Below are 11,471 nucleotides of genomic sequence, written 5' to 3'. Positions count from 1 at the left end.
CATATCCCTGGGCCCCCCCTCGGTGCCAGGCTGTCGTCGGAGACAATGAGCAAACTTTAATTGGAAAATTTTCGGATTGAGTGACAATTATATCGCTGTCGGGTGAAATTGAGCGCACGAGCTCAGCTGGGTACTGAGCCCTGTGCTACGCCACAAAACTGCTGCGTTGGCCGGTCTGCCACCGGGAATGTGTTCGATGTTTGACATGTTTTCGAGAACTTTGCTGTCGCATCGCAACAGTGCTGGGTAAACTGAATCGAGAAGGGCCATTCCCGGGGCTGGATGTGTGTATGATTTATTAATGAATTTCTTATTGCTTCTGTACCGAGCCTGGTAGGTGGTATGATGGGTTGAGACCCGATGATGACTGAATCCGGTTGGCTTTGTGCTAGCGAATCTTTTGCTGGGAGTTTTCGATTGTGTTAATAAAAGTTGTACGAATTTAAGAACTCAAAGCTTAGCCTTCAGCCACAATATGAAAACTAATTTTTCATTTTCAACCGGAAGCTGGTTGATAATAGCCAATAATTAAATATTTTCAAAAAACTGGTTTGACATCAATCCGAATCGTTTAGGATTACATTTCATGTAATTCTCGTAACTTTATACTTGAAACTCATACAGCGTCAATCGGGTGTATTCCAAAAATTCCTTCAACTAATTGTACAAATAAATAGACACCACTAGAGCACCGAAATGTATTGTGAGCTCATTTTACAGCTCCAAGGGCCACTTCTTGGGATGTGAACCAGGACGAACAGGAACCAGGCGGGTCTTAAGAAAGGGCACAAAGAACAATTAATTACGTGCCCCTCGGGCCAAGGTTCTTGATGGAGAAAATTATTTCGAAAATTCGAGCACCTTCGTAGAATTCGGCTTCGATTCCACTCATTCCACGATTCCAGGTCGAGCACATGCTTGCAATAAATACGCTCGGTGCGCAGAGACGAACACGCTGTGTTTGTGTTTTTTTTTTTCATTCTTCTTGCCGTGGAAGGCCTGTTTCCATTGCATCTGCTACTAGGGAGTGCTTGATCGATAGCTGAGTGCAAGCCCTTGAGCAATCGAAAAGCATGGGAAACTGGTACCACGAGGTACTTCACATGCCCCTGAATAGCGCCTGCGGGAGGACTTGCGAGCTCGCTCATGTTGAACGATTGAGTAGCTGCTGGGAAGCACGTGAAGCAGCTGCTGGTGAAAGTTTTGATAACACAAAAGTAGGAGCATTTGATTGTGGCAGGTAGCTGAAATTTGGCAGAAGCATCCGTACGAAGAGCAATACCTCTTTTGTAATGATCTTTTGTCTAAATATCTAAAAGCTTTTCCACAAATCATGTCTCTGTTTCTAAATCACTGGTACGTTTGAAGTATAGTTGACCCCGGGTAAAACAGCAGAGCTTTTGCACAATCTCAGATATCGCTGTAAGCTGGGGTGTTCAAATCTAAGAATATACTCCTTTGAAGAAGAATTCAAGTGATTGCTGCTGTAATTATGAAAATAAGCTGAATTTTTGATTTCCGACCTCGTTTTATCACTCCTATCAAACGAAAGCTCTCTGGGTACCAATTCAAATCATATCAATCACGTAACAACTGAAATGAACCAGATAAATCAAAATCGCTTCTAAAAAAACGCATTCGAACATTTTCTTACACTTTTAAGGTTTCCTGTAAATTTATGCAATGATAAAATAGATCATAAAGTACTAAAGTGAGCTTTAAAATAATGTGATGGCGTTTATTGAATATTCCTACAATATTCAGCGCTATTTCGTGGAACGCTTGTTCCTTCTTAAATCACGTCGACTCGCCATATTTACTTAACCATATGTCAGTGGCGTTTCCTGAGGTAAAAAAGGTTTTAATTCCTTTCTCTAAGGCACTCGTTTGCTCAAAGTGATCGGTTAAGCCGTGAGTTGCCGTACTCCACAGCCGACTTCCACGGTTCGTCCTGGGACGACTGATCGAAGTAGAATGCCGTCTTGGCGTTCCGTTGGCTTATCACATCGGACAGTTTTCCAGCACTAGCAGTCCGCAGGCACGTGTACAGCTCTCCCACCACCTGACACGATTCCAGTGCGTTAGCCGCTACCCCGAACCCTTCGAAATCTCGCACTATCTCCGCGACCTGTGAAAGTAAAAGTATTGCGACGCGTTTAGAATGCTAGCCCCACGAGTCGAAATGGAGTTGAATCCTCACATTCACGGTGCCCTCCTCGGTGATCCAGCGAAAGCCACGGAAAATGCACTCGACGGCCGTTCGATTCGGGCAGGCACGTTGCTCTTCCTCCGACCAACCGAATGCGTACCGTTTCTCACAGTAATCAACAAAGCTCTGGCCGATCTGCTTCACACGCGATCCAAGCCGCTCGTAGGTGAGCAGAATCTTGCGCAGATCACCGTGAAAGATGTCCAGTATGTGCTCCTGGTGTACGGCGTAGAAAGGAGCGTACTTTGCGAACACGGTCCCACACTCGCTATCGGTTAGCTCGCCCACCAGCAACCGATGCGCGTCCGCGAACAGCTCCCCTAGATCCGAGTCTGCATCCTCGTGAAAGGCGCGTGCCTGCTGCACGAACCGTTCCGGCACAAAGCGACGCCGAACGGGATCGTACAGCCGCAGGTCCTCGCTGACACACTTCACGTAACACTGGCTCTCCGGTGACTGATCCGGCTGCCACATGACCCAACGGATCTTCATCTCAACACTGGCGGACGAATCGTTGAGGCACCGCACGTACGCGTACAGCGTTTGCTCCGGCGTACGCGGTTGCCAAGCGAGCTCGGCCGGAGATGGAGCCTCCACCGGAGGACATTCGGTCCCGAGTGGACTCCCTTTGGTGGCCGACACCAGCAACAGCCCTAGGGCAACAGCACAATTCAACGCGAACGCTACCATCGTACCGGGCGTATAGGGCGGCTGCGCGATTGCATCTGATCCGTTGAACGACCTAAAACAGACTGCTAGCTGCGACCGCCCAGGGCGGGTCCGGTCGGAACGGGTCAGAGAAAAACGGCGCGAAGCTTATCACGGTTCGAACACGGTTTCTCCGGGAATGATTAAGTCTAATCTTTGCATCCGCCCAGGCCAGCGACTCGGCCGATGCATGCGCTGATTTCGCGCGTATAAATAGCGAACACGCCTTGCCTCGATTGCACGAGTTCCCTCGGGTGATCTTCACGCCACGTCCAGCACGATTCGCTCTCAACCCACTCTGATTGACTGACGGCGACCATCCAGAACTACCGGTGCCGCGAGCATCCCCATCCATCCATCCAGGCCATGAGCGCTGATAAAGACGCAATCTGTTTGTTTTGCTTGCCGCAGCGTTTCACGCGCCCTCTCGGAGGACCGATTGCACCCCCAATCGGTGGTCCAGCGAGTGCATAAACATATAAATCAACGACAGCACCAACACGCATCCGCCTGGGTCGCATCGTCAGCAGGCGTATTAAGTTTTCAGGCGACCACCGAGGATGGGCCTGATGCGTTCTGGTGCAAGGGCGGTGAGTAATCTGAATGTGATGCACTTCGTGACGCACACTTTCCATTCCTGCCTGATTTTGGATTTGCGTCGCTGCGAGAACGTTTCTCTCACTCGTGCTGGTGCTCTAGAGCGAGAAAGTGTACTGTCTCATCGCCGTGGGAGCTGATCGTCGCAATGACGGACAAAGCTGGTCGGGAAATGCGACCGATGATTGATGAGATGATTGCTGCTGGTGGACGCGTGTGTGTCGCAGTAGGCCATGCGATCAGGCTCGAGCTATCCGGCGTGCGTGTGTGTGTGTGTGTATGTGTGTGTTGGACATTGGATGAAACTCCAACCTGGGTGCTAAATTTGCGTGATTACGTGCATTGAAAGGAGCGCAACATTGTTCAACGAGAATGGGAAATCAATGTTCAATATCCGCTTAAGTTTACCGTACTGAAACTTCACGGCCATAAACTGGTTAGTAACAATCTCATCGCGGCTCCTTACGCTCAAATTTTGGCGATGGAGTTGGTCATAAATTAACGGGCCACTTCTACTTCCGCATCACGAAGCCACTCGAAACTCGATGAAATATTGAATCATCAACGGGCAGGCCTTAAAAATGGTAATTAAAATCGTTTCCAACTTTTACCCGGTGCCGTCCCAAAGCGAGCCACAAGAAAGCTTGCGGAACCAGCGCAGAGGGAGACGCCCAAAAATCTCCCGACGCCCGTCGATGCTCGTGGCTCTAATGATCCGCATCGAGCGCATTCGAAGAAAGCACCCAAAAGTGGGTCCCCCGTACGGTAGGGGAATGAAAAGATAAACGAAAAAAAAAGTGGTGTACACCCCATTCTTACGTTGGCCCGTGCCATAATACCCTCCGGAGCCCATTTTTATTACATTCCCTGGGTTCCTGGAACCGTTAACGGATGGCGCGGCTGTGTTGCGGTGTTGTACGAGCGGTTAGCCCTAAAAACCCGCCCCGGGGGCAGCATCCGTGTGCGAGAGTGGTCATTAGAATAAATTTACATTTAACTTTCCACCCGTGTGCGGGCCGGGCCGGGCTGGGCGCTCCAAAATGTGCCATGAATAGAGGCCGAAGGTGAACAACTTTAACGGCAAGCAAAAAAAAAAGTTTCCTCCTCCCAATCCGCTATGGTTTCGCTCGTTCTCGTTCGCCTCACCGGACTCGGCCGCAGACATGATGCAAATGAACGGCCACCCAGGTTGGAGGGTTGAGGAAAACTTACTGATGACGGAGCGGGAACCGGCAAGTGGCCAGAGGCAAGCGAAATGAAACATTCACGGAGAGTAATGAGAGTCTAATGGGGCTGCTCGAAGCCCATCCGTGGAACCCGGGAAACGGGCAAGGGATCGAAGCCACCCAAATGGAGACGCACGGTGGCCCACGGAGAAGGATGGCTTGGGTAGGCTTGTCCAAAGGGCCAACGAAAAAAAAACGAGTAGTAATCGTATTATTAGATTGATGATTGCCCCGCTTCGACCGGTGAAGTGGCAAAACTTTTCCACTCGAGTCCGGGCCTGTTGGCATAGCTTAAAAGCATTATGAGTTATTTATGACGAGAGGAAATTGATTCCTTCCTCCACGGGCGCCTCCACTGGACGCGTTTCGCTGCAACGTGAGACGCTGTGGAACGCAAACACCGAGCACCGAGATTCCGTTCGACAAATAGAGCTTGGCGCTGGAGGAGTTTAGGATCGCCCGGTTCACCCCGGGCCCCCACCGTACCGATGACAGCATTGATGGATCCTTTGCTTCGGAACGCCGGAACCGATGGGAAGAGTACTTGAAGCGAAAAACTCCAGCACCCTGGAAACGCCCGCACCCGGTCAGCGCTAGTGGCCAAGTTAAACAGATTGTTTACGGGAAACTCTTTTGGCTTAATTGAAATTTATAAAACTTCCTGCCACTGTCCACCCTGCCAGATGACCGGATCCACGCGTGGCGCAGGGTAGCTACTAAATGGAATCTTTGAATAAATTAATTTAGAGCGCAACAAACTCTCAGGGCGCCCTAGCGCCTGGGAAACTCTTTTCGGAAGCGATGGTCAGCTGCAGCTAGTTAGCTTCTTTCGCCCATTGGATGTATCCTAAAATTTGAAGCTCAAGCCACATGCAGCTGCTTCCGGACGGCTCTCGGTGCTGGTCGGAGACGGTTGCGAAGAAATACCGAAGCTGCTGGTAACAATGCTGAAGTTAGTGAAAAAAAAAACACAAGCCATCATCATGGGGTGAGCGCTCAGTGCAGCTGAGTGCATCGTTTTCACAGCGAAAGTGTCTTCCCGGTTGGTATTGTGCTTTTGCACTAGCGCCCCAGCTGGCGCTCGTTCTACCTACGAGCTGAGCCCGTTTATTCAACAACACTTCAAATCTCAACAACTATTCGGTGGTGGGGAGGGCGCTCGCCTGCGCAACACAAAAACGCCAATGGCCGGAGACCAGCGGGGACGAATTAGAAGGAGCACAAACTTTCCAATTATTCTTGATAGCTTTAAAAGGGCACATAAATTGCGAAACTTTGTCCGGTTCGGCGTGATAGGGGAATATGAATATTAAATTACAGATAATTACTCAAAAGTTGGGCAAAAAGTTGCATTATTCATTTGCACCAAAGCGTCACGAGCCAATGAGAACTGTGAGAGTCTGTCGATCTCGCACAATGGAAACAGATGGGGAATCTGGCCACGCCAGCTATTTAGCTTGTCTGTTGAATGGCTTTATTTATCCCTCCGCCGGAGATGCTGGAACGAGTAAAAGTCTCTCATGAAACTATGTTTGCATTATGCGATGGGTTTTGCTGTTGGTGTGGGTGGCTGGTTCAACTTCACCAAGGTAGCTCGCTGCGTAATTAAATGGAATTTTATTTCACAACTCAACCCCCATTGTGAGATTTCAGTACGAAAGCTATTCGAAAGGAGCTTTGAAACACACCACCTAACTCTCTCTCGAATGTGCAACTGTCTTTGGCGGAAAAATATGCATCATCTCCTCTGCTAAGCCTGTTTGAGTCCTTGAGAGATTTGAATAATGCTTTGCACACAAACCGCGCCATAAATGTCACGTCAATTCATTACGCCGATTAAGAAAAACCCCATCATCCTTTCCATTACACTGTTGACCTATTTCAACGTCAATTTGTCAGCGCTTTACTCGAGGATGCCCATCCACCGAAGGCGATTATCAACTTTTAGGAGCACAAGCGAAAAAAAAACACCAACACCACATTCCCATCGTCCGATCTCCTGGAGGCGTTGAAACTGTTGGCGTTTATGTTACGCCAACCGGTGACGCCTTGCTCTATCATTAAGCAAACATTAACGCTCCACGCCACCAGCGTACCAGCGCACCGGTACTCTAAACAAATGCCGGCGCGATTTTTGAGCTCAAGAATGAAGGAACGGGCCTTGATTACGAACCTGTGGGCTTCTGCATCTCACGCCCGCTGTTGTTTCTGAAGATTTACAAACACACGGTTGAAGTTGTTCATGCGCGCGCTCAAGAAGAGCTGCGGTTCGTCACACCAAACAAGAGTTGCCACCGACGTTCGGGAGTGGTTTTAAGTAATGAACAGCGCACACATCCATTACTGGTACCGCCACGGACGGGCCGCGTTTAATATGGTCCTCGCTGCGAAGAGAACCGTAACCTTTTCCCGGCCCACGATAAGGTGTTTTGGTGTAAGCTCCTCTTAAGCTCGATTTCACACACAAACGCAACCACGTCAACCGTGGCGAGTTGGAGCATTGGTAAGCCGCCAAACGCATGCACACGCGGAATGGGACTTGTTTTTTGTTTTCGTTCTTTACCGCCGGTACCGTTGGGTACCGGAGCCGAAAGTGGGATCTAACAACACATGCTGAACGGGAAGAAGGAAATAATTATGCACCACTCGGTGCATGCTTGGCGGTGCAATAGTTACAAAACACGTGCATAAGCACTTGTCTCGCGCACGTACCGTGGTTGCCTTATTCTTATCAGTGGGTCGAGCCATGGGCAGACATAAAACCGCACGGTGCTGGCTCAAACGCATATCAAACGGCAAGAAGCTGCAGTTTACTGCAGATGAAGCCGGTTGCACTATTTTTACCACGCGTTTCCCGACCAGCTTGAACCACCGCTCGCCATGAAGTGCTGGATTTGCGAAGCACTCGTACCCAAATCGTGGAATTTGCACCCGAGCGCGCGTTTGCATTTTTATTCTATTCCTTCTGTCCCAATTCACCCACCCGGTGCATATCTTTGCGTGCAGTGGCATAAAAAGTCATAAAATTAATTCATGCTTAGTGTCGGTCCTTTACTCTCGCAAGCTTGCCTGCCACGAACCGAAGCCGGCTGGGTAGTGTAAGTGACGGTTGTGCGGCGTGTAGTGGGAGGTTTTTGTGCCTTTCACGAAGCCCTTCCCTAACGAAGCCCACAACCCGTCAAGTGCATAAGAAATATGCAATAATTTAGCAGCCAGCGGGAATCAGTCCCCATTAGAGTGGGGGGGCGTGAGCGCCAGATTTTCCACCCGATATGCTGAATTACGAACGTAGTCAACCGCACAGCATAACCGTGCCCCGTGCTAGCTTGGTTAATGGTTGCTCTGGGGGAGGCGACTGCGATATCAAAGCCCTAGACCGTGGTCGGCCTGCAGGCGGTTTGCGCACTAAATGCTACGCGAGACATGGGGCGGTGTGTTCGTGAGTGTATAGTAGGGGAACTTTACTTTTAAGTTGTGCAAGGAGGTGAACAAATTTAGTTCCTGACCGTCGCTTTTCGAGGACGAATTGAGATGACAGCCCTTAACGGTGGTAATGGTTGCGTTGGATACGACTCAGGGTGCAGAGAAACTGGATAAACGATCTGAAAGGTGGTTTATCAACGTAAATTGGGAAATGTAACGTAGCATTTAATGCGACTTTTTAATGATCTAATTGTTTTATTACGAAGGAAATATGCCATGGATCCTTTTCTGAAGATGTAACGTTGAAACAGTTCAAAGAGAATCCTTAGGAAATCAGCGCCGTAGGGTTGAAATTTAGATACAAAAACAGTTAAAAATGCAGTACTTGACTTAATGTAGAAATGATATAGGTTATTCGTTAATTCAAACAAAAAAAATGAAGTAACACTTGTAAAATTCAGCTTATATGATACAGTTTAAACAAATTGTGGAAAGATAAGTGCACTAGACCAAAAAAAAAACCTTCACCTTCATCGCTTTTCACCATTTCAAGGTAGTCATCATGCTTTTTGTAATCATTCCCAAACGATGCAAAATAAGACCCTTATTTATGCTGCCAGCATAATCACGGCCTTCAATTTCGGTTCCGATAATGCGGTACACGGAGAAAAAGAAGGACACAGTGAAACAACGCCATCCCACCAGCGGTGCAATCGTAAATGCAAATCGAGCTTTTGCGCGCTGCTCGCAGAGGAGCGCCAAGTCAATTTCCATTTGGCAATGGCCTTGCGCCTGATTTCCCCGTGACTGATTCCGCTTGCTATCGCGCGCTCTCGGTCGCTGCATTGTTAACTTCAAACAGGGGGTTGGCCAAACGGGAGCAAGGCAGGCCAATTATACTAACACTGTACCAACAGCGCTACTCAGGAAGGGTTTCGACCGGGTCCTCGCGCCCACACTACGGTGCTCGATTGTTTCACACCGGTATCAAGACACCCACCGGCATGCACCAGCTGCCCGTGGAAAGCTAAGCTCCGATTCATCCGAATTGGGTGCGGGACCGGCCCGACCCCGATTGTCTGCTGCTATTTCGGGTACCGACGGATGAGCGCTCATCGGTTGAAGCTGCCTGCAACGCCAATCGGACGAAGAGTTAATTGAATCATTTGAATTTTAATTTGAAATTAAAATTAATTGAAATTGATTGCCACGAACCATCGGTGGAGCACGACGGTGGTGGTGGTGGTGAAAAGAGCGCCCGGAAAGGAAGCCGAAAAAAGGGGTGCCTGGCCGGGTCTGACGAAGCCGATGGAAGGACGAACGCGACACGGTGCCAGGCCTCATGCATAACTGCATGCATAGTGGGTTGCAAGTTGATTGTGTCGAGGGCTGTTGTTTGACACAAGCGGTGATGCGGTGATGCATTTATCACCATTGTTTCCACGGGGATACATACAGTATCGGGGTGGAATGGCGTTGTTGAAGAAAAAAAAAGCACCACGATAGATTCAAACCCGCACCGAGAGACGATGGGTACACTTTTTTTTTTGGTCACTTCTCTTTGCAATAGATGCCAGAGTGGATGAATTATAAGTTAAACTAGCAAGCTTGTGAAGCAAAACAAAAATGAAAAATGAACTGCGAGCGATCCATCGAACTATGTGGATTCATAACGAACGTTTAGAAGCAAAAAAAAAACGGAGTAAAAAAGATCAACTCGAAAATCCTCTGAACGTTCACAATGCAGCGCTTCCAAATTTGTTTGTTAGCGCAGGAAACGTGTACCCTTCGAACATTTTTCATGACGTTAACGTTTTGCATCGGCTTTTTTTTTGCACCTCGTTATTTCGACGCGAATCCATCGACCGGAAGTATGGAATTGCACGTTGTTGGTGGTTGTTGTGTTTTTTTGCAGCTACTTCCAGTGTAGTTTCCGTAAATCGCTTGTTATGCGTTTCCGGGGCTTAGAAATGCATTTCCAAATCGCATTCAATAAACCAGGCAAAATGTTCCGCTTCGATGGTTGTGCACGGGAAATTGGGTGTGAAAAAGGATAAATTTAACGCGGAAAATTTTTTATCTAATTGGCACACGATCGTTAGTACGACGTTTCTTTCAATTTAGCAGCCGCAGCAGGATGTGTCTGTATGAATTTCGATAAATTTAACGGCGGCACCATCAATAGAACTGCTCTTTCAAATTTAATGTAACAAAGCTAACGCTAAAAGCTACAGAATGTAACGTAACTTGTGTGTCTGTGTGTGTGTTTCTTTGCTCTCGTTCAGTATCCTTTCAAGGGGTGAGCGGACAACTGCTTGACAAATATGTTTGTTTGTTCATTCACTGCCTTGTGTGCTTGGTGCCTGATTTATTCAACTTTGGAACAGTCTCGGCGCAAATGGTCACGAACACAACGGGCTCATGACAGCCGGGGCGGGCGCGTTTTCTTTGGGAAAGTTTTCGCTCGCCGGCGGCGATCGCGTTCTCGATGAATTCCCAGCCGCACCGTTCGATAGTGTCGTCGGTGGCCACTGCGAGAGATGATGAAATGGATTTCGGGCCCCGAGAGACGCGCACGAGATACGGCGGGTGATAAACACGATCCGGCGTTGGCCAAATGATTCACCGCTTTATGAGGCGACCGTCTCGACGGGGCCGAGCGCTCGTTTCGCTTTGTTAGCGCTTCCAACCGGTTGGTTTTTCGCTTCATGATTGAAGGCTTGTCCTACACCCGCCTACGCCTGTGTACGTGAGTGTTTGTGTCTAAGGCGGCGATCGGGTGTTGTGCGTGCCGCTTCCGTTTGGTCCTTATCGTCACGCACACACCGACAGTGGTTGGTGAAAAAGTGGAAAACTTCAAACCGAAGCCGCTGCGTCGTGTATTTTCTCGGCAGGGTCGGACAAGAAGAACTGGTTCGTGTGACTACGCCAACCCAGTAGTAGGCGATGGAGCAACGCGAACCAGGCCAGCCGTTGCCTCGGGAACCGCATTTTACTGTGCGGGTTGGAAAGAAAAATTTGAATAATTGATTATTTATGCCCATGCCCTGGCCGCAGGGTGGCTTTCGAAACGATGCGCTTGGCGCAGGATGGAAGTTGAAAACAGCGTGGTCCGTTTTTCTCCCACAGTCTGAGAGCCAACGCGCACAAGGATGTTGAAAAATCGGCCCCCAGTCAATCGCCCGCCCGCCCGAACGGACCCGACTCACGGCCCAGTGACCTAGGGGGCCATATGCGCGTTATGGTGTCAAGTTTCCTACGGTTATTTACTATTTTATTTGCTTGTTTGTGCAACTCTTTCTATCGTT

At 48.9% G+C, this 11,471-nt stretch overlaps 1 protein-coding gene across 1 annotated transcript; it reads right to left on the bottom strand.

Moving 5' to 3' along the window:
• Positions 1-1,768: 1,768 nt before the first annotated feature.
• LOC128723708 (37 kDa salivary gland allergen Aed a 2-like) lies at positions 1,769-3,052 on the bottom strand. Its single transcript, XM_053817473.1, has 2 exons — positions 2,201-3,052; positions 1,769-2,128 (listed from the first exon to the last, which is right to left on the bottom strand). Exons 1-2 carry the CDS (start codon positions 2,897-2,899, stop codon positions 1,892-1,894), a joined length of 936 nt encoding a protein of 311 aa, XP_053673448.1. The 5' UTR covers positions 2,900-3,052; the 3' UTR covers positions 1,769-1,891.
• Positions 3,053-11,471: the final 8,419 nt, after the last annotated feature.

Source organism: Anopheles nili, chromosome 3 (genome assembly GCF_943737925.1).
Source record: "Anopheles nili chromosome 3, idAnoNiliSN_F5_01, whole genome shotgun sequence".
Taxonomy (NCBI): Eukaryota; Metazoa; Arthropoda; class Insecta; order Diptera; family Culicidae; genus Anopheles; species Anopheles nili.
The sequence above is the reverse complement of the archived record's forward strand: the minus strand, read 5'-3'. Positions and strand labels throughout refer to the sequence as shown.

Coding starts and splice junctions, on each gene's coding strand:
- LOC128723708 (XM_053817473.1), bottom strand. CDS start 2,899: ATGGTAGCGTTCGCGTTGAATTGTGCTGTTGCCCTAGGGCTGTTGCTG. Junction 2,129..2,200: donor CCGAGGAGGGCACCGTGAAT/GTGAGGATTCAA, acceptor TTACTTTCACAG/GTCGCGGAGATAGTGCGAGA.